The sequence below is a fragment of the Populus nigra genome, chromosome 5, assembly GCF_951802175.1.
Source record: "Populus nigra chromosome 5, ddPopNigr1.1, whole genome shotgun sequence".
NCBI lineage: Eukaryota > Viridiplantae > Streptophyta > Magnoliopsida > Malpighiales > Salicaceae > Populus > Populus nigra.
In genome coordinates this window covers 14,656,170-14,684,061 of record NC_084856.1, presented here as the reverse complement: position 1 = coordinate 14,684,061, position 27,892 = coordinate 14,656,170, and the positions used below count along the sequence as shown (strand labels likewise).

Below are 27,892 nucleotides of genomic sequence, written 5' to 3'. Positions count from 1 at the left end.
CACGTACATGTGTAACATAGAATTTAATCCTATTTTTTAAATAAATTAGAGAATTTAATCCAAACTTGCGCCAATCAAATCAAATCAATTCAAATATAATCCCTGTAAGGAAATTCTAGCGATGTAATTAGGCCAAGCAAAACTCTATATGTTGCTTCCCCTTCGAGAAACAAAAGCTATCCTTGTTAATAATATCTAGAGACAAAAAAAAAATCACTCTAATTTTGTAACTAAACTCTCACTAATTTATCTTCAGGGACGTAAAAACAAATTATGGAGATGATCTGTATTAATTTACAAATTGTTTTTGACATTCTCCAAGTTCTTTCTCCAGTCGCCACGGATTAATTTTCATTATTGTTTATTTTTTAATTTTCGTTTCAAAATCCCCCACCAAATATACATTGTTCTTTTCTTTTTCTTTTTCTTTTTCTTTTTTCCTTTTTATCACTGAATCAATAAGTAATCATGCACGTCGAACACATGCATGCTTTGCAACTTTAGAATTGGATTTGTCTCTTAATTCACTCAATTGATCACTTTTTTTATTAAGCATATATACTTAATTAATTAATCACTATTGGTTAATTAGCACCGATCGGGAGTATCTCTGCATGAAAAGGCATCATATTTGGAATTATATAGTAACATAAAGAAAAAGAGATCTTGTAAGACTGGTCTAAACACATTTTTGTGCAAGGCAGAAAATATGTTAAGAATTTATTGACCAACAACATGATGAATGCTCCAAATTTGAGGGAGGTATCTTTGTTCAGATCTAGCTAGTACTATAGTATCTGATTTTGAAGTGTGAGTAAAATTGTTTTTTAAAATATTTTTTGTTTAGAAATATATCAAAATAATAAATATTATTTTTATTTTTTAAAATTTATTTTTAATTTAATACATTAAAAAATTTAAAAATACTAAAAAATTTATTTAAAAGAATTATTATTTTTTAAAATTTGATAAAAAAAACCAATTCAACCAAAACCCAAAATAAATCATTAGTCTTGCTCTTGTACAAACCCTTTACGCAATTCATCCTCTCTTTTTTTCTTCCAGTCCCATAATTTCTTTTTCTTTTATACTTTGAATCTTTTTTAACTTTTTTGCAGTACTACATCTGAAATCCCGAAACAAAATTCTAAATTTCATGATGGGGCATATGTCACCGGCCTGAAGATAATGATGGTCTTTTACTATGTATTTTACCTTTATGGCTATTATTTTAATTCTCAGATTAGGGCACCCAACCTTAATTTTGTGGGCAAGATTATCGGTATATATTATTGTTCTTCTTCTTCTTCTGAAGCAAGCATAAAAGTCCATCTTAATTATCTTTACCTGGAAAAGCTTTGGATTGATTGCTTTATATACTGATTATGTATATCATTTATTTATTTTTTATTTTTTCTTTTTTAATAACCCGGGGTGTTCAGGTCAGCTTAAACGCATCACGACTAATCCCTGGACCCACTGAACACCCTGCAAGCCTAGTAGATAGATAAGACATTATGGAGATGACAGACGTGCACACAAAGATTTGAACCTAGATTTTAGAGGCAAGAAATTCCCTACCAAGACCGCTAAGCCACGAATCTAGATGCTACAATCATCAATAAATGATTATGTATATTATTTATTGATGTCATTGGTGATTTATACAATTTATTTTTTTAGTTTAATATTAAGAAGTATCATCAAACCACTTTATACATTATTAAAAAAAAGGATTAAATTTAGATGAAGTCTTGGAAATGAATTTATATATATATATCTAATAAGGGTTTTTGGAATTTATATATTTAGATTAAATCTTTTGATTTTTCCTGGCTTCTTGATATTTTGATTTGAGTTTTTTTATTTTTATTTTTTTGAAATTTACTATATATATATATATATATATATATATATAAACACTCTCATTTCTAAGAACTTGGCTTCCTCGGTCATTTATGATTGGACCAATGCCTGACGTATGATCATGAAGTATTGTTTGATGTACAGCAGATTTTGCATTGCTTTAATTTCCTTGGCGAATCTGCTCTGCCTCATATGCCAATTCCCCCCTCCGCCTGCATGTTTCTTTATATATTTCCCTTGAAGGAAAAGCCTACAGTCAGAGTGACGGCAGAAAGCTTTATAATATTTAACAATGACGTACCCCGTCATGGCAGCTTGTCCTGTGGGTTTTTGCCGATATGGCACCTCAAAGTGTGACACATGCAGAATCAGGAATCACTCTTTAAGAAACCCACAAATATCCAAGTCATTGGGATGTCTTGCCACACTGGGATTTTTGAAGAATTGCCAGCTTATTGGATTCGGAGTCCGAATTCCTTTTTCTTTTTCTGTTTTTGTGTGTGTAGAGAACGGTTTCTTCATCACTCAACGATGAAATACAGAACAGTGCTCCATGGTACTTTCTATTCTCGACCATCTGGAGAAATGGTATTTCTATTTTTATCTACCTGCGAGCCCTAAAAAGCTCACTCGGGTGAATTCGCGATGAAAAATTACATGTTATTCTTCTCTTACAAGGAGATTTATATGTTTCAAATCCTATTACAAAAAAAGGGATAAAAAAAGAGATGGACAACAGAACAGGATCTAGACATCATCTTGAATAAGCAACAGGTTAATTAGTGCATGTTTTGCTATTAAAAAGAGATGTACAACGTGTTTTTAAGAAGTGTTTTTTAATTCAACACCTATTAAAATAATTTTTAAAAGATTTTTTTTAATATTAGTATATTAAAATACATTAGAAAAATATTAATTTAATATTTTTAAAACAAATATATTCTTAAAAAGCATAAAAAAAAACATAAGCTAATTCCGTATCATTAAAATAAGTATAATTACCAAACCATCCCCCTTCTAAAATAATATTATATATCTAACAACCATCAAAATAGTTCTGTATCATTAAAACCCCAAAACAAATTCTAAAAAAAATAAATCAAATATCTAACTTTCATTTACACCATGAACCAATTTGGTTTTTTTAATTTTTTGTATGAACAAATTATTTTTGAAGTTTTATAGAAATAAAAATATTTTAACGATAATTTTACATAGAAAGTTTTGCAAGGTTTTATTATCATAAAATTCAAATATGTATAATATATTTATATTAATAATAATTATACCTTAAGTACAATTACCTTTCGTATATAAATTACTGACACAAACATATATAATAGAAAAGATTTTTTCTCTTAAAATTGCAACTATGGTTTCAACAACTAATTTTAGCAACATTTCTAGAAGTGAATGAGGTATATTATTTCCAATAATATGTGGAGATTTTGTATTTTTATATTAAAAATAAATAATATCTTTTCTTGTAAAAAATAAGTTTTTAATATTTTTTTAAATATAGAATAAAATCCTTTAAAATTTTATAAATTGGTTGTAAAATCCATACAATTCTTTGTGTATTTTTAAACATGCAAAAATATTTTTTAGTATTTTTTTTATCATATGCAATTAAAACATTTAGTTATTTAATTTTTATTTTTATCTTTTATCTTTATCATTTATTTAACACATTCTAAAAGAAAGTAATGTAAAATAATGCAACACATACACACATTCTTTTTTTACTACATTTTTAACAATAATTCAAACACACATTAAAAATTTAAAATTTGCAAAATGAACCTCATAAAATTCACAAAATAATTTAGAGAAATTGCTAGAAACACAAGAACAGTACTGGAAAGCTCCTAGAAGTGATGGAATAGTGGCGGCACGTGTGCTCCACGCGCCACTATCACTACCAGCACGTGGAGCCATGCGCCATCGATGTAGAGAAGAAACAAATGGATGGATCGGATTCTGCTCCTTGATCCTGATTCTTTAATATTTCTTCAATCTTAATGTTGATTCTTAAATAACTCTTATAATTTTTTTTCTCGTGGTTCAATTTTATCCATGATTCTATAATAACTATTAAGTTTGATCCCTAATTTTACCCCAACTTAGCCCAGTAAAGGCCGAATGGGGGAGAGACGACAATACAAGAAAAGCAAGGAATAAAATGGCACAAAAGTTCTTAAGTGTGGCCTGATCAAACATAATAAGAGAGTGAAATATGCTCGACCTCGAAAAAATAATGTCAGACTCATGTTTTATATGTTCTAAAATACTATCATCTTTCATGTCATCAATAGTAGAAAATAACAAGCGCCCAAATACTTTGAAGCCCAAGCTAAGCAGAGAGTTGGTCGGAAGGTTTCAAGGTTGACTTATTTAGTCGGGTTTAATGACAATGCTAAAGAGTTCCTTGCGATTGTAACTTTTTTTTTTTCACTAAAAATAAATAAATTTGGTTTGACACACAGCGTAGCATGAGAAGTACTTTTTGTTGAGATTTCTCATTTTTTTTAGGGATTTAGAGTTAATTTTCTAATCATTAAGTTCCTGATTTTTTTTATAATTTATTTTTACGTTAGCTTTATTAGTATTGTATATATTATACATTTCTCATTCTCCCACTAAAAAAATACAAGTGTATTTTCTTAATGATTAAAAACATTTGTCTAATATAAATTTATGTCACTCTTGAAATATAAATTATCTAACATTTGTCTAATAAAAATCATAATTATCTAGTGTAGCTTGAATTGCCACTCTTGAAATATAAATTTATGTCTAAAAAAATCATAATTAGAGTCTAAATTTCCTTTTGATAACCCTTCCAAAGTTCAGGCTTAAGAAAAAAATACATGATATCTTCATAAGAAATAACATCCATTATGATAATTATTTGTCGAGTTAGAGGATGATAACATTGGTATCTATTTTCATGATTGATATACTCGAGAATACATCACTATGTTTAAGAAGTTTCTTAGTGATTTAAAACATTGTATTAAAGCTAAGTTTCTAAAATCTTTGAACCCTTAATTTTTCTTCTATTGTTGTCTTTTTTTTTCTTTTTTGAAGTCTTTGAGTCCTCTAGAAAAAAACATCGAGTCATTCTCTTTTTTATATATTAAGAGAAATATATTGTGTTTGCATGTGATTTTCTAGAGAATATAATAGAGAGATATGAAAAATTCATATTTTTCCAATACAATGATTGGAGATCCATCAGTTTAGATCAAATGATTTGATTAGAGTTGTTCGTGATTTTATAATTAGACATGACATTCAATAATCTAAATAGTAAAGATTAGATCTAGAGCAACCTAACTAGTGTTTATTTCCTGTGAACAATAACAATGATTTTGTGATTCACACAAAAAGAGAGAAAAAAAATTATATATGTTATTTTAAGATTGATTTGGGAATCTTAACTAGAGAGAGAGAGAGAGAGAGAAAGAGAGAGATTAACAGTAAATATGGATTCATCAAAAGATCACGAGAACTTTATTTACATTGTTAAGCTCGTTAAGCAAGTTGAACAATACAATGAAATGGTAGATTCAATAAAACAAATAACAAATTTTAATGTTGAATAAATAGTAAAGGATAAATATTTACTCTTTATGGGTTACAAGAATATGATTGGTACGAGGAGGGAATCATGAGAATCTTCTCATTAATTAAGCAAAAAAAGGAGTCGAAAGGGAATGAAACCAATGTTAAAAGGATAAAATAGTACAGGAATAAGGTGGAAGTAGAGCTAATCAATATTTGTAATGATATTATAGCTATAATTGATAAGCATCTTATTCCATCATTTCTAGCTAGAAAATCCTTTTCGTTTTCCTATAAGATGAAAGGTGATTATTATTAGTATATAGTAGAATTCAAGAGCGGTAATTAGAGGAAACAGATAGTAAATCAATCACCTAAAACATATGAGATTGATACAATAACTTTAAATTGAACTAGTTTACTTATAAATGTAATCATTGTAATTAAATTGGGTCATACTAAAAGTTGATGTTATGAGCTTGTAAGATATCCAAAATGGTGGAACATACCTATAATTCATGTAAGAAGTATTTCAAGAAGATCTCTATTGCAATAATTGTTGAAAAAGGATATTGTTGTTGAAAAAACCTTAGCATCGAAAGTAGTTGGAGATAATAATGGATGTTTTAAATATTTATGCATTATTTCTAATAGTGCATGATTAATTAATTCTAGTGCAACTATATGATATTTGGATCTAGACATGTATCATATCTTAATTCATTGTTATAAAAAATTGTTTCTACTATTAATGGTACTTTAACCCCAATTATAGGGGAAGGTTTTTTTACCTTTACTGATACTTTGAATTTGGATTATGTTATAATTGTTACATTATTAGATTATAACATGTTGTCAAATTCCTAAATAACCTTAGCTTTATCTTATATGATAGTTTTTTAGCTTGAATATTTTGTGTTTAAGGACATTTGAAACATGTAGACAATTTGTTATGGTATTAAGCAAGGGAAGCAATATTACTTAGACTTAATGTTAAAAATATTTGATAGGTTATATCAAGTTTTAATAGTAGATTGTTATTGAAGGAAAAAGAAGATGACTGAAATCTAGTTATGACATTCATGTTTGGGGCATGCTTTATTTGGTTATCTAAAAAAACCATATTCTAGTTTATTTGGAAAAAGAAATCGTGTTTCTAGTTTTTGATATGATGTTTGTGAAATGGAAAAGAATCATTATGCTTTGTTTCCATAAAATTTGACTAAAAACTCATGTTTATTTGTTATTATACATTCAAATGTCTAGGATCATATTGGTTTGTTAAATTTATTGATTATTGTACCAACATGACCTGAGTGGATTTTATAAGATCCAAAGGTAAGAAAAAATCTTATTTCAAAATTTTTATAAAATGATAGAATCCCAACAAGTCTAGGTTCTCCGTAGTGATAACAGGGAAGAGCATCATAGTTCAAAACTTTGACAGTATTTGAAAGTACGTGAAACTATTTAAGAAATTACTTGTTTCGATGGATGCTAAGGGAAACAAAATCAATATTTATTAAAGGTTGTCTTGATTAATAAAAGCTCATATGCCATTATTTTATTAAAAAGAAGTACTTTTCTATGCAACATATTTAATTAATCGAGCACCCTCCAGTTCTATTAACTTCCGGATACCATTTTAGGTTTTTATTGATAAAATTTTTATTATGACAGTCTCAAATTTACCATACTGTATTTTTGGTTATGTAATATTCCTGCATGATATATATATATATATATATATATATATATATATATATATATATATATATATATAGTACTAATCAAGCTAACATAAAAAAAAAATAATTATATAAAAAATCAGGAATTTAATGATTATATCGCTAAATGAAAAACCAAAAAATCCCAACAAAAATATTTGTATATACTATTTTCACGAGAGGATAAACAATCCCACTCGTTAGCTGTTATGAAAAAAAAAAAAAAAAAAAAAAGTCAAAGTAATCAGCGTGTAAAGCTCGAAGATAGGTTCTGCTCGATGCTTGCAAAGTTGAAGAGATAATTAAGCTGAAGGGAGGAGTCATGAGGTGGCATGCGCGGAGTCATGGTTGGGGTAGGAGAGGCCTTTTTGTAGGGCCCATATACGTGGGCCCAGATGTACACTTTCCGTACTTGCGTGGCTCATATAGGTGTAGCCCATAGGTGTGGACCAAGATTATGTACTTTAAAAATTCCATGACTCGCATCTCAAAAACTCTCAAGGCAACTTCATTCATTTCGTGACGGAGAAAAAGAGAGAAAAGCTTCATTTGATCCATCAATGGTTTGATAGCTTTGACTCCTCGGTTTCTTTTTCTTTACTTTTCTGTCCTTCTTGTGTCTCAAGTCTTTTTCTCTGTGTTCTTGCAGCAGTGCACTTAGCACGTTCTTTTCATACGCCAGTGTTCCCCAAGCCCCCACTTTAGTTCTTCAAGAGAAGCTTTTGGTCTTGGCTCTCCTTATGCTGCATTGGGTTGACCGTTTCAAATTGCCCAACTCAATGAACCACTCACTGCTCCTGCCGCTGTGCTGCCTGTCTACTCCTTTTTCGAGAGTAGCAAGTCTTAGGCTTTACTATTCAATGGATGTATTTCTATTCGAATTTCAAGGGATGCTCCGAGAACTTCTTAGATGTTTTTATTTCTTTTTGTTTGGAAAAATATTAAAATAATATTTATTTATTTTTTAAAAAATTATTTTTAATATTAATATATTAAAATAATTTAAAAACAAACCGTACTTACTAACATGTTTACATGTGATTTTTGTAAGTGCGGTTTGGGTTCAAAAACCATAAAAAAAATATACACATAACATGCATGGATGTGTTTAGTTTGGTCATGATATTGAAACCGAAAAAATAAAGACATTGATGTATCTTTGACTTTTATAGTATAAAAATCTTCTCTAAAACTATCATAAAAGGCTAATATATATATATATATATATATATATATATATATATATATATTTTATTTTTTCAATTAAATATGTTTTTATAACACTAATTAAATATAATATGATAAATCTAAAATTATGATTTAGTTTGTTGATGGGATATCAAGTAGAAAACTATGAAACAAATTGCAAAGCCTAAGAAAGCCCATCCAAAATCCTAAGAAAAAAGGACCTCAATCTATAAAGCCCACTTGTTCTGTAAACAAAAAAAAAACTCAGTTTTTATTATGGCTGCCATTGTAACTATGGGCAGGAGCGTTTTCACGAGAAGGATTATTTGCATCACCGCTATCATGCCAAGAGGTTTGTTTATTTATGCATAGTTAAGAATTATCCGAAGCTTTCTTCTCCATTCAGCGTCCACGCTTCAAAATGAGGCCCGGAAACCTGCACTGCTTGCCTATCCAGGTGCCGCTTGCTTACCATAATTTTTTTTTTCCCAGTTGTAGTGAAACAGTGATTGCCCAGATGGATATCTTATGCAAGGTTTTGATCACTCTTTTTGGTAGCTGATAAGCTTGCTGAAGTTCGCGGGGTCTTTGTGAGGATAATTCCTACAATGAAATCTTTGTTTAATGTTGCAAAGTTGGACTTGAAACGTAGCAATGTCTGTGATTTGAATAAAGGTAGAATTATAGTTTAGTTTTATTTATTTATTTGGGAATATTATTGTTATTAACAAACATTGCAATGTGCTTACCAAACTGTAGTTTTGTTTTGGAAATATTTAGGTGCGACACCTTTGCCTACACCAAGATATAACAGTAGTGTTTTGGAAGGCATGTGTTTAGAGGACAGTACAGAATTTCTCAAGGAAACTTTTCTTGGATGGAAGGCGTTAGGAGAGGCTTTGGTTTTGTTGAAGGTGAAGTAATTTATTTTTTTCCTCCATTCTGAATGTAAATGTGGAAGGTTTTCCTTGGATATGGAAATGAGATTTTTTTTTTCAGTCGATATGGAAATAAAATTGTTTGTCATATTTGTGCAGGTTTGGGGCCGGCAGAGAAATTCTAGAACCCCTTATCAGGGTTGCAAATGTTAAAAATGTTGTAAAAAAATATTTTTTTTTTATTTTTAAAAATAAATTTAATATATATAAAAAAATATAAAAAAATTATAGATGAATAACACCAGCCTCGTAAAAATTAAATACACTCAATATAATTAAAAAATAATTGCTATTTCAAAAAGCTAAATAAACAAAAAAATCACAAAAAGGGTATTAATCACAACATAAATGCAAAAATTATTTTTAAAAATAAATATAAACAAGTAATAATTTAAAAAAAAAAGAAAAGAAAAGAATGAGGCCAATGTTATAGGCCTGGTAAGGCAGGCCTAACGCTTGGCCCACAAAAAAAAGCTCGCACAAGGGCCTGTTTTTTTCTAAAGTTAATGGGTCAAACGACGTGTCATCCATTTCATTCTTAGCAAAACAATAGACTACGTGTTGTTTGTCTCAATAGGCAATGTGTCATCTATAATTGCCTAGAATTTGGTCATTATAGTGACCAGAAAAACTAAGTTCTTGTTTTGTTAACTCAAAAACCTATTTTCAATCTAGTTTTTACCCAAAACATCTAGGAAGCACTATTTGAATCTTGTTTAATCAATCATTAGCCTAAAAAAACAGCTCTAAAACCCATAATCAATCCAAAACCAAAACTTTTTCAGAGCTCAGATCTATTTTTTAGGTGTTTTTAAGATAAAACAACGCTTAATATTAACTCATCTCATCATATGGAGCCATTTGATACAAAAATTGATCATTTTAGTAGCCGGAATTGTCGCCAACCACAACTCCCTCTTTCTCTCTCTCTCTCTCTAAGCTAGAATTCGGCAACCTCCTTTATTTTCTCCACTAAAAAAGAACAAAAAAAAAGAGGAAAATAAAATATGGTACCAAATGACCTGATAGGTAAAATAATGTGAAACACTAGATGTATTTAATTTTCTTATGGTAATTTTAACTTGTAAGCCACGACTCTTATTCTCTTAATGACTTGATAGGGGTCATAATACCTTTGATTAAGCTTGAAGTTCTTCCTTGAGGCTGCACTGCCTTGTTTATAGGGTTGTAGCTTTAAAAAAAAAAAGCCCATCCTATTATGTGAATTCCCTTTTAGTTCTCTTATCCGCCATATATTTCATCCTATGCTTAGATGTCTCCAATTGAATCTTCAACAATTGATCCATATTAACCTTCTCTTGATTGGAAGGAAGATAACCATAAAGAGCTTGAAAATGACTTATTCCAATGGTTGGGTAAGGACTAGTATTATACCAACACTATGCTAATGATAATTATAAATATCACTTTTTAGGATTTTGCATTGTCATATACCTTAGATAAGTTTCTAAGCATTTATTCACTCTTTCATATTGACCATCAAACTACAGGTTTTATGATGTGCATATCAATAGCTTGACTCCCACAAGATTTATAGTGCATCAACTATCATGAAGATATGTACTTCTTTCAACTCTAAACACTAAATTATTAGAATTTAAGTATGTAAAAGATTTGTATATTGAGGATGTTGATTTTGGCCAAGTACGAGTTACATGTGAACTTTTAGCCTTTGATAAGTTTTATAGGGTTGATGAATATTTATTTAAAGAAAAGAGATTGTGTGTGCTTAATTGTTCTATACGTAAATTACTAGTTCATGAAACTCATGAGGATAGATTAATGGTACACTTTGTGGTTGCTGAAACTTTAGATGTTTTGTATGAGCATTTTTATTGGTCTCAAATAAAAAGAGATGTGCAAAGAATTTATGATATATGCATAAAACTTAGCAAACTAAAGTCTAGTTCTTACCTAATGGTTTACATACTCCTTTATTAGTGTTTAAAAAACCTTGGGTTGATATATCTAGGGATTTTGTGCTAGGTTTGCCTAGGTCAAAAAGAGGTAGGGATTTTTTTATTTATTTATTGTGGATAGGTTTTTTAATATGTCACATGTCATATCATGTCATAAAATCGATGATGCAACTAACACAGCAGACTTATTCTTTGAGGAGATAGTTAAGCTCTATAGGGTACCTATGAGCATCATGTTTGTTCGTGATGTTAAATTTCTTAACTACTTTTGAAAGGTTTTGTGAGGGAATTTAGAAACAAAATTGTTATTTTCTATTACTTGTCATCTACAAATAGATAGTCATATTGAAGTAGTTAATATGACTTTAATAATTTGATTCTTTTGGATTTGTTTCTTTTACCTATTGATGAAAGGGTTTGTCTTGATGGAAATAGAAAATCACAGGTAGTAAAGGATTTCTATGAGAATATGAGGCAACATAAACAAAAAAAAAAAAAGAGAGAGCAATATGCATTTAAAGCTAATAAAGGGAAAAAAGGGGTTATTTTTTAACCAAGCGATTGAGAATAGGTGTATTTATGGAAAAAGAAATTTCTTGAACAAAAAAGATTTAAATTGATGCTGGGAGGAGATTGACAATTTCAAATCCTTAAAAGAATTAATGATAATACCTATAAAGTAGATATACTTGGTAAGTATAGTGTTAGTGTTACTTTCAATGTTTTTTTTTTATCTCTCTTTGTTTGATGTAAGTGATGATTTGTGGATGAATCATTTTAAGGAGAGGGGATGATATGATCAAGATTACACTAAAAGATTCGTTGCAAGTTTCAATTAAGCCAATTACAAGATTAAGGGTAAAGAAACTCAAAGATGCATTTAATGGACTTATTCAAAATATTTAGGCCGATATAGGTTTCAAGTTGAAAACATCAAACAGTAAAGATCAAACCTTAATCAATTTAATTTATACACAAGAGGGGCCTGATTCATCTACTTCATGAAAAAATTAATTTCGACAGTTAGAGGCTTATTTTTTCTAATGCACAATTTTACTCTAAAAAAACATAATTTTTATATAATCTTTGGATCGAGCTGCAATTTTACTAAACTTTTCTAGAGGGTTTTTTTCTATATTAGATTAAAATATATGTATAATTGGATATCGATAAGTTTTATGATAATGTTCGGAAATTATTGTGTGAGAATTGTAATTGTTTTCTTCTTGATTTAGGATTTTGTTTTCTATTTTATTTAGAACTCTTATATTATTTTTTCAGCATTGTTTGAGACATTTTTATCTATTATTAATAGATTTATTTAGCATGTATTTATTTTTTATTTTTTGATAAACTATTATTTCAAAAATTATTATTGTGTGTGAAAAGTTTTGTCTATACTTTTTTGTTCTTCATTGACTACTTTGACCTATCAAAGAATTAACCAAGTTTTGTGAGGTCATCTATACTTTTCATTCGTGTCTTTTTATAAGTGTTGGGTGGGGGTTCGTTTACTTATAGTCTCGGTATCTTGATATACATTATTATTGTGTCGAGTTCAATTACAAACCTGAATTTAGTTTTCTTGAAAATGGTTGATTTGACTTTACTAAATCTTTATAACTACGAGGTTCACATCAAAAATTGTATAAAAAAACAACTAAAAGATTGAAAATAACATTTATCAGCCACATATATATATATATATATATATATATATATGCGCTCCAGAAACAAGAAATTTGAAGTATTATATTAATTTGGAGCTTTGCAAGAATAACACTGAACATTATCAATTATGATAATATATTATGGCTATTGCTTGGTCAAGAGTAGTATTAGTCCAGTCCAATTGCATTACTGTCCGTTTATTTGAAATAAAATTATATGTGGAATTGAATTCAATTAAACATGTGATTTAATTTTAATTGATGACATATTATAATTTTAAAGTTTGGAATAAAAAGCAAAATCACAAAATTGAAATCAATTATGTTGTTTAGAATACATGTGGAATTGAATTGAATTAATAAACTTGATAATTTTACCCTTAATTCATGAATCTTTTCTTTTTGTTAAAAAAAACATTTCTTTTTTATTAATGTAAAAATAGAATCCATAAATTTACCTCAAAGCAATGTTAAAAATTTGAGGTTGGAACTTGGGAACTAGATAAGCAATGTTAAAAATTCCTTGTTTCGGATATGTTGATATTTGATTTCTTGCTTTTTAAATGTAAAACTTGAAAATTTATTTCAAAAATTTTATATGATAATGTGATTTCAAGTGCCCTCTTTCTTTCTTCTTTTTTTTAAAAAAACTGCCTGGTTGATGATTTGATTTTGATTAACCTGTTTTGGGTTTAAGTTTCTATTATTTGATGTTTAATTTTGAAAAGGAGTAAAAAAATGTTGTTTCCGAAAGGAATAATACTATCTCGTGGAAATTTTTGAATTTCAAATCTGGAAACAGGAGATGCCAGCATTCCTGAGACTTGAATTAACTAATTGACAGGGTTTTTGTTCTTCCCATCACTGAAAAGCTTGAATATTCGATCATCCCAAGCCATATAACCATAGTAAATTAAGTGGAGTTGTGAATAGAGCCTACAGTGCTCCATTCTTTATCACACGCTTATGGGAGGCCCTCTTCCACTTCTCTACTTTGTAGGGTTTTTTGGAATAATATTTTTTTATTTAGAATTACTACATCAAACCGGAGGTTTCATTTCTGATTTGTTTTGGACTACTTTTTGAATTTGAATACTATTTTTGAATTTAAATTCTATTTAGAATTCAAATCAATACCCTCAAAAGAATTGCAAACACAATTGATTTAACCTTGGAATTGAATTCTAAACAACCTGCAAATCTTACTAGCATAATCTGGTGGTATTTTGTATTAGTCATGCTCAAATGAGTTGTACTGCTCTGACTGCAGGAACTGAGTGCTCAGCAGGAATACATGAAGTTCAAAGCACGCTATGAGCCCTGCTGAGAACCCAAGGGTGAGAATGCCTTGAGCAGCATTCGTTTAAAATGTAGTCTTTGAAGGGTGACCCTAATTGGACAGAGCTTATCTATTTGCGCACATTTATTGAAATCTCACCTTTAATATGTCATTGCGGTCGCCCCACAGGATTTTTGGGAGGGGACCTTGGCCCTTGGCCCTCGGCCCTCGGAGCAGCAACGAGCTTAAATCACTTGAAAGGAAGCTCGTATGTCATTGAAGCAGATCAGATCAACAAGGGAATTTTATGGAGTATATTTTGAAGATAGAAGGATGCATATATGTTATCAAATCAAGCAGTTAGCATTCTTAATTCTGAGGAAAATACGCAGAGACAGTTGCAGTTAAAACTGGTTACATGTTATAAATTTGACTTCATCGCACACAAGTACTTTTATATGTAAAAGAACACTTGACACTCAGCAGTACATATATCAACTTCATAATTCCTCTTGCTGCTTTACAGACCCAATACATGATTGATCAGCTCAATGATCTACAGCAAAAGGTATCAGAACTTCTGGAGCTTCCATGTTGTCCATTGATTTTCTTTTCTAGCTCTTTATATTTAACCCCAACATTACATGCGGGAACACATTCTAACTGCAGATAATGTTCCTGAGAAAAATAGTATGTTGCATTTCCTAATTAGGTGGGAAGAAGTTCGTTTATAAACAAGAAACCCCTAAAATTAAATTACTGCTAAACATTAAGTTCCTTTTCACAGATTGAACATAAATTAGTCCAATCGATTTGATCTCCCCAATGAATAATAGCATCAATATAATGACAATTGGTGAATATATGCTAATTTGCAGTTGATTGGAAGCTACCAAGTAAATTCAATCTAGTTGAATCCAAGTGCAGCAGATGTGGGTTATGCTCGATAACATTGTCAACCCCAAGGTGATGGATCCTTTCATCCTTTGGATATGTCTGCTCTGTCTACTCCTTGCTGTTTTACTAAGAGGATGAGTTGAATTCATCTCAACACAAATTAATTTTGAATTGCAGATATCAGCCTGACACTATAGCAGTGGTCACTGCTGGCCCAAGTATGACAATTTACATGCCAGGTTGGTTACCGTGATAAGAGGACTATCTACGGTTCTCAGCCATGGAAAGCATTTCGTCAACAAGATGGCCACATTGTATGTAAAATAAGCATAAAAATAAAGGTGTACAGCTGAACAAATATGTCCTCATGCAGGAATTAAGCATTACTCAATTCTTTTGACTTCGATTTTGGTATTTCTCTGTTCATCTTTCACAGCAGTTATATGAGTTGTATCCTAATAGCTTTTCCTTTTCTTCAGATATCCTAATATCATTTTCCTCGCAGGCAAATTTGACATTTTCAATGGAGCTAGGTGTTCAATTTTAGTGATGTTCAAATGAACAACACCATGATTTTCCTTACTTATCTTAAGCAAAACCATCTACATTAGCAAATAAGATTAGGAATTCTAACAATCGTAAATAATATTAACAACTATTCAATGCCAATGTTGAATTGAAACATCAATCACAAAGAAAAGGAATACGTTCTCCATATCCAAATTTCCTTTAGAAAAAAAGATAATGACAAGACATCATGAAAGGAACAAGGACAACAATATATTTCTAAGGAAACCACAAACCAGCAAAGATGATGAGAACATGAGCGAATAATCTCTACCTAAATCTAAATAAATTACCTCATTCATGAGATCCAAAACCATTAACAGCCACCACAGCGCCTTTCTTCATAGTAACATCCTCTTCTTCTCTAATCTCATCATCATCAGAATCCAAAGTGAACAGGCCATGATTCTCCATTTGCTGCATCTCTGCTCCAAGAGGTTTATACGAATCACCGCGAGCCCCGTTATTTTTAGCCATGACTGAGTAGACACTCATCGCGGAAATCACTAGCAGAGCAAGATGGCAATTAAATTGAAGAGTAGCGATTCCTCTTGCTCTATGATACTCAGGATGTCCTTTACATTTGATACTGTAATTCCCTCTACTCTTTTCGTGCAAAGAGCAACCATGAACAATCAAATTGGTGTAAAACGAAAGACCCATTTGCACAATCCACATCCCTTGCAAAATCAACCCAACCCCACGTGCTATTCTTGGATAATCATTCGATTTCCATGGTGATTTCAGTTCAAGAGTCGTGGAAACCACACATATCAAAATGGGCACAAGCATAAGATCGAAATACCTGTTCTCTATTCCGCTTGGGTCCTTTCTTTGCATATAAAACAGCAGAAACTCTTCAACAAATGCGAACAAAACAATCAAATTAAGGATCGAAGAAGGGAACCGAACAAAACTTGAAAAATTCGATAAAAGACCCAAAACTGAGTATAACAAGAAAAGAGCCGCAACAGCTAGGATTTGTAGTTGGAGGGCTGAGCCAACTTGATCTCGTGAGTTAACAGCGTTGAAGAAGGAGATTAGAGAGTTGACAATAAAGAGAAGGGAGAAGATGGAAACAGTGATATAGTTCGCAGAAGAGGAAGATGAGTTTGAGTTTCTTTGAGTCGCTGATTTTGGTGTTTGCTTGAGCGGTGAAGATGGATTTGAAACTGAGTTCAAGTTTTGGCTTGCGGTTGAGGATGTGAGAGATTCCCATGCACCTATCAGAATAAAACCACTACCAGCTAAAGTCATTGAGAATAGCCCCATTTTTTTTTGTGATTCCTAGATGCGGTTTGTTGTCTGTCTCTCTTTCTCTCTATTATTTCGGGAGGCTTGATTTTGATCAACAACGATTGTACGAGGCTGTTTGTTGACCTTCTTGTTTGATGGTTGATTTTGTTGGGGTTTGACCGTTTCTTAGATTGATTCGGAGGCTGCTGGTTCGAGGAAACAAGCAAGTCGGCAGCCCAGAATTCGATCACACTTTTCGGTGTTTAGCACAGCTTTTAGTTGTATTTTTTAATTTTTTAAAAACTATTTTTAACTTTAAAAATATTAAATTAATATATTCTTTTTATAATTTTAATATATTAATATAAAAAATCTATTTTAACCTATTTTTAAATAAAAAAAATATTTTTTAAAAACATCACAAACTCCCCTCAGCTCTCTGCTTTTCCGAAAAATCTCTAACGTGTCCATGTTGTCGTTCTCGTTGATCTGATTATACTTATTCTCAATTGACACAAAAACTAGTCAGAAATTCTCTTACCATCAAGAAAAAAATCAAGTTTTCAAACTTAATATCTTATCGATTAAGATGAAATTGAAAAAATTGCACAATTCCTTGGCCTTAACTCCTCTTGGAGATCTTGCCGTTTTGGTATGGCTAAAGGTGCATGTATACCTAGCTCTTTTCTGTTACCAAACAGAGATAAAACTAGTTATTTAATCCATGCTTCATTGCAGACGAGATTTATATATATATATATATATATATATATATATATATATATATAATGATTATATATATTAACTTTTTGTATAAATTAAAAATCTTGTGCATATATGTAATTAAATGAATAAAAAATTATGTCTGTTAATAAATAGAAAAAGAAATCATTAACTATAACTAAAAATAAAATTAAAAAAATTAAGAGACAGATATAAATCACGGTATTCAATTTCACAAGACGAGATATTTACCTGGTTGAAATTGAAAACGTCACGGTTTTTTCTAATATTTACCTGGTTGTTGAAATTGTTATTAAAATTAATTTTTTATTCAATCAAACGATAATAAAAAATAGACATACAATAAATTGATTGAATAAAATAAAAGAAAAAAAAATTATGTAAGGCTGCATATATTAGAAACATTATCTAAAAATAAATATTTTTATTTTAAAAAATAAATTTTATATATATAAAAGATAAAAAAAAATCTAGATAAATCAGAATAATCTTTTTAAAAACTAAATACTCATAACACTATTAAAAAACAATCTCTATCTTAAAAAAAAAGATTAAATAAGAAAATAAAAATCACAGAGGAGGGATATTAATTCAAATATAAATTCAAATATTATTTAAGAAAAGGGATTTTAAAAAAATATATCAATTAAAAAAAGTAAAATTAGAAAAAAATAATCCAGATATTGTGGCATAACTTTTCAAATTTATACTATGTGGCATGCACTCAACCGGATTCAATAGTTTGTTTTCTTAAATTATATTTAATCTTTCAAAAAAACAAAAGAGGAGGCTTTCCATGGCCCAACATGTTTAGGCCTTTGCAAGGAAAGCCTAGGCGCGTGGGTAGGTGTTCAAGCTCATGCCCTCGTATCGGAGCGTGGTTTTATTTTTTATATATTTTAAAGGGATTTATCCCTTTTTTAGAGAAAAAAATATGAAAGTGACACATCGCCTGCCAAGGCAAATGACGTGTTGGGGCAACGTCTTTTTTGTCCAAATAAACTTAATTTTTAAATCATTTCAAACAAAAAAAAACACTTTACCAACATTCTTGGAACACCCATGAACCAATTCATCAACTCATAATACCAAAAAAAAATCCAAAAACATGAAATCAAACTAGGGTAGATTTATCTTCCTTGATTTAGATATGTTTGTTCAGGCAACATTGAGGTTTTAAACAACTATCAAGCTCATCTCATCTCATGGAACCTGTGGACCAAAAAAAACTATTTTGGTGGCTAGGAATGGCTTGAACGATGACCTTCTATCTCATCGCTGGAATCTAACGACTCTTATCTCTCTCCTCTCTCTAATCAGAGACTGGAAAATACTATAAATAAATTTTTATACCAAAATTGATTTTTGTGAAATCTAAAGGTACCTAAACTATATACTTTGTGTTATTCTTGAAGTTTGAGGATCAAAGTGTATTTTTAAAAAATTTTATGACACGCCACCTATATTTAACACCTTTTCATTTGAGTCCCTTTCCTTTCAATTCCACTGTTGCCTAAAAAATCAAAAGCAATTAGTTTTCAATTAGGATTTGGAGGCAAGATGGCCAATGAACACTATATAATGGAATATTGTTCTGAAAAAAATTTATGTTAGCTAAAAAAACCATTGAACTAGGATTTGGGGCAAAATAATCTTTTATCATAATTCAATATCATTTTTAGATTGTTTGGGGGTATATTAGTTGTTTTATTTTTTTTTAAATAGTTAAATTACTTAAATACAACGGGAATAAAAAAAAAAGGTAGCTTAAGGGTAAGGGATTTTATGTCTTTTTTAATTTTTTTTATTAAAGTTAAATTACTTAATTACCTCTATATTCAAAATTAACAAAACTATTTTACATAAATGTTTAGGTCTTTTCATCATGTTATTATTATTATTATTATTATTATTATTATTAATGTCAAGTTAACTCATGCGCAATTTATATTTTACTACATGTTTAATATTTAAAAAAAAAACTTTGATATCGCTTGTCATACAGACGCTAGTAGATGGGGAGTTCACGTGCTTTTTGGGTGGCATATGAGGATTTGTATGGTTCCTAAATGCTGTCTTTTTCAAAAATATCTGAAAGGTCTTGACGCTTTATCTGCAATAATGTAGTGCATGCTCCAAACATACCTCCAGCTTGGCACCATCAGTAATTTCTGGATTTTTTTTTCACTTTTCTCTCAATCCACTTTGAATTCTACATTAGCTTCTTTAAAATTTCAAACCAATCTCTTCAATTATTTTACTTAACATTTGGTTTCTATTTTTTTTATTAGTATTTTTTATTTTGAATAATCTATAAAATTATAATTTTTTTTTCAATTTTACCCCTTTCTAGTTTTTTTCATCTTTCAAATATGGTCCTTATTTTTTTTATTGTTATTTGTTTTGTTTGGGATCATTTTTAAATTATTTTTTTACAATTTCATTCTCCTTAAGGATTTTTTTTCCTATCAAATCTAATCCTCTTTATTTTGATAGTTATTTATATTATTTTAGCAGGTTTTTTAAATTAATATTTTTTTTTACAATTTCATCATTTGACAATAAATTGGTTGAGAATTAAGTTTTTTGATTGAACTCAAATCCAAGATTTCACAAGTTAAAGTTCTAGATTAAACAAAGTTTGGGAAGTTTGCATCGGGTTTGCTTGGTTTTTATTTTCCATTGTTTATGCTAATTTTTTTTTATCCTTTAGCATTTATTCGATTGGAAACTGAGTTCATTCTTTTTATTTATTTGCTTCTATAGAATTTTTTGTTGGTCATGAAAATGACTCTAGTTATCTCAAATCTTTTTATTTGTGGTTCTATATTGGGTTTTTTTGTTTTTTTTTGCTAATTGATATTTTTTCTGATTTCATCCTTTAATATTTGAAGATTTTTTTTAAACAATTTATAAAATTAATTTTTTTTTCAATTTCATCCCCCTTTATTTTTTTTTATGTTTCAAATTTATTCCTTATTTTTTTGGTTGTGAGTTTGACACTTTAACCAAGGTTTAGAAAGTTCGTCCATGTATGCTTGATTTATTTTTTTTTTCTTTTTTTAAACTTATTTATTTTTCAATTTCATCATTCATTATTTATGTTATTAGTGATTAGGCTCTGTTTTTTTTTCTTTATCTGCCTTTTATATGATGTTTTTGCAAATTTTCAAAACAACTTGGTTTATCTTTATTTGTTGTTTCTTATAGGTTTCCCATTGTTTTTTCTTGGTCGGTCTATGCCGAGTCTTAGTTTCTTAAAACACATTTGCATCTCTTGAGTATCTTTTCTTTACCAATAACAAAAATATTCTAGCCCGCAGTGCAACGCGAACCCACAAATCTATTTAACAAAAACTAATGGAGGGAGTTTTTTTTTTTATTAAATCCCTTCTCACATAACATTATTATAATAGTGTTTTTTTCATTCCTTTGGTGTTTTTTTTTTCTAATTTTAATTTCATCATTTAACATTAGGTTTATTAGGGAATTGAGTTTCATTATTTTTTTCAATTTACTTATTTATGAGATTATCCGAAACTCACGACCCAAGTTGCTACTTTAACAGGTTAACTCAGTTGACTTAAGTTTTTTTTTTTTCCTTTTTCCTAATTGTCTCATTTTCTCTCTTTCAATTTCATCCTTCAACATTAGGTTGATTGGAAAATAGACTTTATAATTTGTTTTGGTCTACTTTTCATGAGGTCTTATCTCATAACTCGGGTCACAAGTTGGACAGGTTAACACTCGAGTCATTTTCTTATTCTTTTTTTAATCAATTTTTTTTTAATTTTATATTTCAACACTAGATTAATCAAGAATTGAGCTTCATAATTTATTTTGATTTTTTTTATACTGGGTTGTTTTGGTCTTATGATCTGAGTTGTGGATTTGACAGATTAACCTGGGTTTACTCAAGTTATTTTTGTTTGTTTGTTTTTTTAATTGATTTTTTCTCAATTTCATCATTCAACATTGGATTTATTAAAAATTCAGTTTCGTAAATTGTTTTGATTTGTTTTCTATAAGATTATCATGATCTCATAACAAGGTATGCAGATTGACATGTTAATTCGAGTTGACCTGAATCGATCCAATATGTTGTTGTCTTAATTTTTATTAAAAAAAAATCTCATCTTAAATACTTATTTTGACTCACATTTTTTTTTAGCTGGTTATTCAGGTTATTTTTTAATCTATTAAGATAATTGAGTCATATCAGATTAATTTTTACATAGTTTTAAAATAATATTTATTAAAAAACTATTAACAATTCCTAAATGTTTTTTATGCAAAAAAAAAAACATGACCCATAGCGTAGTATATGTCAAGGATGTAGTTTAGTTCTAATCCTTTTGTTCCGCTCACTGAAATAGTTGTTGAATAACTTCCCCAATTTCAATGCTGCAAGTTGAATCATCCAGATGCTGGCCTCCGCAAGTGGGCACTATTCATATTGGTTCGGAGAGGTACCTCTTAGATTCATAGTATTGTTGACCCGTGCGTAGTGTAAGACTCTTGATTTTGAAGTTTTGTTTGTAGCATTGAAAGAATTGCTAGTGCATCAAACTCCAAATACTGTAAGAGCTTGCATAATTAATACAACACTTGGGAAACACTTCGAGTTTGACGGCCACAATAGCATTCTGAAGATTGCACCCGTTGTTATTCCAACATCGTTCTAATGACTGGATTACCGGCGATGCCAACTAGAAACTGTTTTGGGGACTAATGAGATAGAATTTGAGGCTGCTTCTAACCTGCATTAGAGGAGGTACAATCCATCAACTCATTGTAGAAAATATAATATGAAAGTGCACATACAGGAGGGAGGGAGGGAGAGCACTTTGATATTTCCTCAACGGCCCTTATAACTTCTGCAGAACTTGTTTCCAACACTTGACCTTCAAAAATTATCCCATCTAAAATAGTATGGAGCTGAAAAAGAATGAAGGAAGTTTAGTTTACTGGAAAAACATCTTTCATAAAAAAAAGTTCAATGGAAATTATTTGCATCTACATTAGTGGCAAATAGAACATTAAGAGCTTCAGGTTACATGATCAAATGAAAACTCCTAAAAAATAGTCAAGTTGATCCAATGTTGGAGATTTTTCAAGCTATGCATCGTGAAATATAATAAACAATGATGTTGGTTGAGTATATCGTAAAGTTTTTCTTTATCCCACTCAGAAGTAGAAAACCTAAATTTCCAGGCACTATTGGTAGAAAATGTAGCTCAAGTGCATAGAGGGGATAGGGAATCCACATACCTTGCTGTAATTGAACACTGCATCAAACTCGCATACATTCCTGAAGCATTTATCCAGTGTTTCCGCAAAAACTGAAGGCAGGAGGGTTTACATTAGCAAAATCCGCCAAGCAATGAAATAATAAAACAAAGGAAGCACTTACATTTGTGACAAGAATTGACCTGCACACTATTTATATAATCAGATGGAACATAACTGATAAACTTAATCTTCTGTCCTTCATAACACAGGTTAAAAGGGTCCCAAAAGTAAATAACAATTTAAAAACGGTGCTAAAAGTTATCAACCGAACAGTTTCAAGGGTTAAATGAGCAACTGCCTTGTGATTATCTAAAAAACAATACCCACTTCAAATGACAACAAATCTTTAGACCATAAAGCATAAAGCAGCCTACCAAATTAACAAAAAGTGAAGCTAAATCAGTTGATGGTGTTCAATATATCAAAACATCCAGTTTTATTTTTTTAAGTGATTTTGCCTTTGTCCACAATTCTATACAACTCAATTCCATTCAGCTCCATCTCCTTCCATCCTTGTCTCACCTGAATCATAAGTTTATTCAATATTCCAAAACTTTCAAAATTTACGAGCCTCTCTATCATCTACCCTCCACTTGATAATAACTAGAGCAATCAATCAACCATTTTGCAATAATCCATTTTTGTAATATCATTTTAATCATGATAATAGTGAGTGAAGGTAGTACCTTGTATGAGATCAAGCATCGCAAGCTCATTCTCAGAACTATCAAACACAAAGACAAAGTACAATGTTGCATAATGTTTGTACACAAGACGACTACCCTGCCCACGTAGAACAAGAAAATCATAGAAATTCTCAAATGCAAAGACGATCAACCTCAAGTAAATCAAATCAAGATTCCAAAACGAAACGAAACAAGAAAAATTACTGGGCCAAAGATTGAATCAGCCTCCATGAAATTGCTAACATTATCAGCTCTCCTACATAACACTGTGGCATGTAAAGATTAAAACTGGGTATTAGAAATGACATAATCATTAACAGAAGTGCAAAGAAATAGTGATCAGATCAATCATAACCTCCAGATACACTGCGTATAAGTTCTTGCTGCTTCTCTACAGTCTGTTCTCGTTGAGAAGAAAAGGCAAAAAACTTTTGTAAGCAATTGGGTCGATAAGCACCTATGTGAGAAAAAGAAGGATTGAATTGTTGTTAAAGAGAGGAATTATTACCAAAAAATCGTAGAATTTGGTAAGGCGAGGTTTGCCTTGGATGTTAATGATCAGCACAGCTTTTATCATACTTGATCTCTGAGTCTACAGCTTGAGTCCTGTTGCTCCTGTGATTTGTATCTAATGTTTTGTCTCCCTCTCGAAATAAAGTTTGTTATATATCCAAAAGAGGTGTTTCGTTTATGTCCTTGGAGAATTTACTATTTATACTTGGGCCTACAGTTTTCCGGCAATGAGAAGCACGAATGGTAAGGCGTCGGGTCGAAATACGGTTTTTGTACATCGCATAGATCCAAATAGATAATTGATAGTTATGGGTAGGATTAATTTTTTTTAATGTAAAAAAATATTTTGATGTTGTTAATATATTTTTTAGTATAAAAAAATTAAATCATATAAAAATTAATTTGATACGACTCGGTTGTCTTGGCGATTCCAAAAACAACCCGAATAATCAGTAAAAATATAATTTAACTCGAAATAAATATTTAAGATGATGTTTTTTTAATAAAAATTGATATTACAATATATTAGATCGATTCGGGTAAAATCGGGTTAACCTATCAATTTATTTATCAAGTTATGAGATTATGATAACCCAATAGAATGCAAATCAAAACAAATTACGAAGTTCAATTTCTAATAAACTCAATGTTTAAGGATGAAATTGAAAAAAAAATCAATTAAAAAAATTATCCAAAAAAATAATATGAGTCAATACGGTTCAACCTTTCAAACCCACAACTCGGGTCATGACATCGGGAATCCAATAGAAAGCAAATCGAACTAAATTATGAAACTCAATTCTCAATCAACTCAGCATTTGAAGATAAAATTGAAAAATAAATATTAAAAAAGAGCACAAAAAACAATCCGCCAAACTCGTAATCCGAGTCATGAGATGAGGATAACTTTATAGAAAGCAGACCAAAATAAATCACAAAACTTAATTCTCAATTAACTCAATATTGAATAATGAAATTAAAAAAAAAAAGTTTATTAGAAAAGGAGAAAAAAATTCGAGTCACCTGAGTTAATCTATCAAACTAGTGGTTTGAATCATGAATATAGGATAATCTTATAAAAAATAAATTGAAAAAAATATAAAGTTGATTTCATGATAAATCTAATATTGAACCCTCTTCTCTTTTAGTCTTTTTATTAATAATTAATTAATTAATATATCTAGCGTGGAACTCATTTGAACAAACTTAAATCCTTTTTAAAAACATCTCTCTTTAAATGTTTTACAATATCTCTCAAAATCACATCTTAATAAAATAATATAAAAAATCTCATATATCTAATTATTTTATTTTAAAATTGTATTTAAAATATTAATACTAGATGAAATTTTAAAACTATAAAATTGTGTCATCAAATAATATTTATTAACTATTAAATAATAAATAATAAATAATTAGTACTTTTACATACATGAACAATTCAAAATATTTTTATATTTAGAATCATGTTTATGTTCTCGAATTGCATCCTTGTTATTTGTTAAATTAATTTATATTGTTGTACTTAAAAAAGGTAATACATCAACTATATTACATGATATATAGATATTGTATATAATAATAAAAGATGCTAACACTATATAATTTATTGATAATAATAAATTATCATTATTATCATATATTCATAATTATAATTAAACTCAAATAATAAAGCAAAGTTGGAAACTTGAATTGATTTTTATAGGGTTTGAAATATAATTTTATAATAACAATTTTAGATCTAAAACATTTTAAAGGATTGGTTTTGTGTTTTATATAAAGTAAAAGGTTAAAAATTAATGGTTGGATAATTGGATTTTTATAGGGTTTATAATAAAAATATGATGGTAAGAGTGATCCTTTCACTTACTCTCGCCTTTGACCCAAGAGAAATTGGAGGAGTTTTTATAACATCTCATGAAATTACATTCTAATAAAATAATATAAAAAATCCATTATACTTAATTATCTTTTTCTTTAAGTCAAGTTAAAAATATTAATACTATATATATCATAGTTATGAGACCCAATCTGAGGGTTGATCCATCCAAGAAATCGGGTCTCGAGTTACATGAGTTGACCCGGGTTAGCCAGAAAAAATTAAAAAAAAAATATTTGAAGTTTTAATATTTTATATGAAAAAATTAAAAAACAATTCGTGTGAATATATGTTATACATGTTATAAATAATGAAGTTTAAAAGATTATTTCAAAAGGTTTTTGATCCCACATTGAAAAAATATTATGTTAGTATGTTATCCTTTTAAATTGAGGTATTTAAAACAAAAAGATTTTTTATCCCACATTTAAAAAACATAACTTTTTTCTTGTGAATATAGAGTATATATATAAAGGGATTCAAATCCCATATTGAAAAAATAATTTTTTTCTTGTGAATATAGAGTATATATATTAAAAGGGTTTCAAATTTCACATTGAAAAAATAAAATATTCTTCTAGTATTTATATAGTGAACTTTAAAAATGGTTAATAACCAACTAAAAAATATTAAAAAAAAAGGGTCTCTGGCTAGGAGAAAAAACACATTTGAAAAAAAAACATGTCTCAACCGGGTTTTATTGGGTCGTCCAGGTCACAGGTCAATACGGTAGGTCAACCAGGTTTTGTCGAGTTATTTTTTCCATCCCGGTCTTTTGCTTTACTCGGACCAATCTAACCACTATGTCGATCGGGTCCCAGATCGACCTGCTAGGCCAAATTTAATAACTATGTACTATATGTAATTTAAAAATAGCAAATCATGTCATGAAATGATATATATGACTTAGTAAATTATTAGTGATATATATATATAATTCAAAATATTATCTATATTTAACAATCATGTTTATATTATCAAATTATATGCTTATTATTCATTAAATTGATTTATTACTACTCAACATGGTTTTTTAAGTTAGAAAAACACTTACAACTTATCTTAGATATGATATTTAAGTGTGATATTTAAGTTCTTCTTGGTATAATCATTATCTTATCTTATAATATATACCTAAGTTAGCTTTAAAATTATATAGAGTCCTTTATTTCTATTTTAACCTTTTAGTTTGTCTAAAGATCCCTACAATTTTAATAACCAAATCATCTACAAAACACTCAATCTTTATATATGAAATATCTTTATAACCAAATCCTTTACATGTACCTTTGATATATTACTCCATCATTTCTTAGGCTAAATGAAATCATTTTCTAACAATAAATGCTTTTTAAAGTGCAAAATATTGTAAGTTCATCTCTCTAGTTATAACTAGCAAAACCATCTATAAAGGATAAAACTTCATGATCCATAGAGTCACCAATCATTAACTTATCGATAGAAAATGAAAAATCATCTTTTTGATGTACTTGATTTAAATCTTAAAAGTCAATGCAAACCTTTTTTTTTCTTTTTCTTTTCTTTTCTTTTCTTACAAGCATGATGCTTGTAATCCATGTTGGATACACCTCTCAAATAAATACAACATCGACAATATTTGTTAACTTTTGCTTTAGTTTGTGGAATAAATCAAGATGAATCCCACACTAAGACTATTTTATTAGGCACACTTCATTTTAACAATAAGATTATGGAAAACAATCCTTGAATCTAGCCCATAATTCTCATTATAAGACCATACAATCACATATTTGTAGTCTTTTAAAAGTTGAAAGTATCATGCCTCTTCTTCTAGAATCAATAAAACACTAATAAAGGTTGGTCATTGATCCTCTTATATTCCCAAATTTATTTGTTTCAAGTCCTCTAATCTTTAATGGCT

At 29.4% G+C, this 27,892-nt stretch overlaps 2 protein-coding genes and 1 pseudogene across 2 annotated transcripts; 1 reads left to right on the top strand and 2 right to left on the bottom strand.

The window, feature by feature from the left end:
* The first annotated feature begins 5,354 nt into the window (after positions 1–5,354).
* LOC133694432 (14-3-3-like protein D) lies at positions 5,355–5,845 on the top strand (annotated as a pseudogene).
* An 8,672-nt stretch (positions 5,846–14,517) lies between these two features.
* On the bottom strand, positions 14,518–17,126 carry LOC133695473 (uncharacterized). Its single transcript, XM_062117488.1, has 2 exons — positions 15,933–17,126; positions 14,518–14,853 (listed from the first exon to the last, which is right to left on the bottom strand). The coding sequence occupies exon 1, from the start codon at positions 16,909–16,911 to the stop codon at positions 15,934–15,936; it is 978 nt and encodes a 325-aa protein (XP_061973472.1). The 5' UTR covers positions 16,912–17,126; the 3' UTR covers positions 14,518–14,853; position 15,933.
* Positions 17,127–22,137: 5,011 nt separating this feature from the next.
* LOC133694107 (AP-3 complex subunit sigma-like) lies at positions 22,138–24,278 on the bottom strand. The gene is made up of 7 exons (XM_062115548.1): positions 24,106–24,278; positions 23,953–23,995; positions 23,802–23,863; positions 23,598–23,694; positions 22,891–22,961; positions 22,466–22,557; positions 22,138–22,379 (listed from the first exon to the last, which is right to left on the bottom strand). The coding sequence occupies exons 1-7, from the start codon at positions 24,172–24,174 to the stop codon at positions 22,313–22,315; spliced, it is 501 nt and encodes a 166-aa protein (XP_061971532.1). The 5' UTR covers positions 24,175–24,278; the 3' UTR covers positions 22,138–22,312.
* Between the last annotated feature and the right edge of the window lie 3,614 nt (positions 24,279–27,892).

What these genes read in the sequence shown, in the direction of transcription:
- LOC133695473 (XM_062117488.1), bottom strand. Translation starts at nt 16,911, where the DNA reads ATGGGGCTATTCTCAATGACTTTAGCTGGTAGTGGTTTTATTCTGATA.
- LOC133694107 (XM_062115548.1), bottom strand. Translation starts at nt 24,174, where the DNA reads ATGATAAAAGCTGTGCTGATCATTAACATCCAAGGCAAACCTCGCCTT. An exon ending in TATACGCAGTGTATCTGGAG is followed by an intron (nt 23,864 to 23,952) that starts GTTATGATTGAT and finishes TACATGCCACAG; the next exon opens with TGTTATGTAGGAGAGCTGAT. An exon ending in GCCGTTGAGGAAATATCAAA is followed by an intron (nt 22,380 to 22,465) that starts GTGCTCTCCCTC and finishes CCTCTAATGCAG; the next exon opens with GTTAGAAGCAGCCTCAAATT.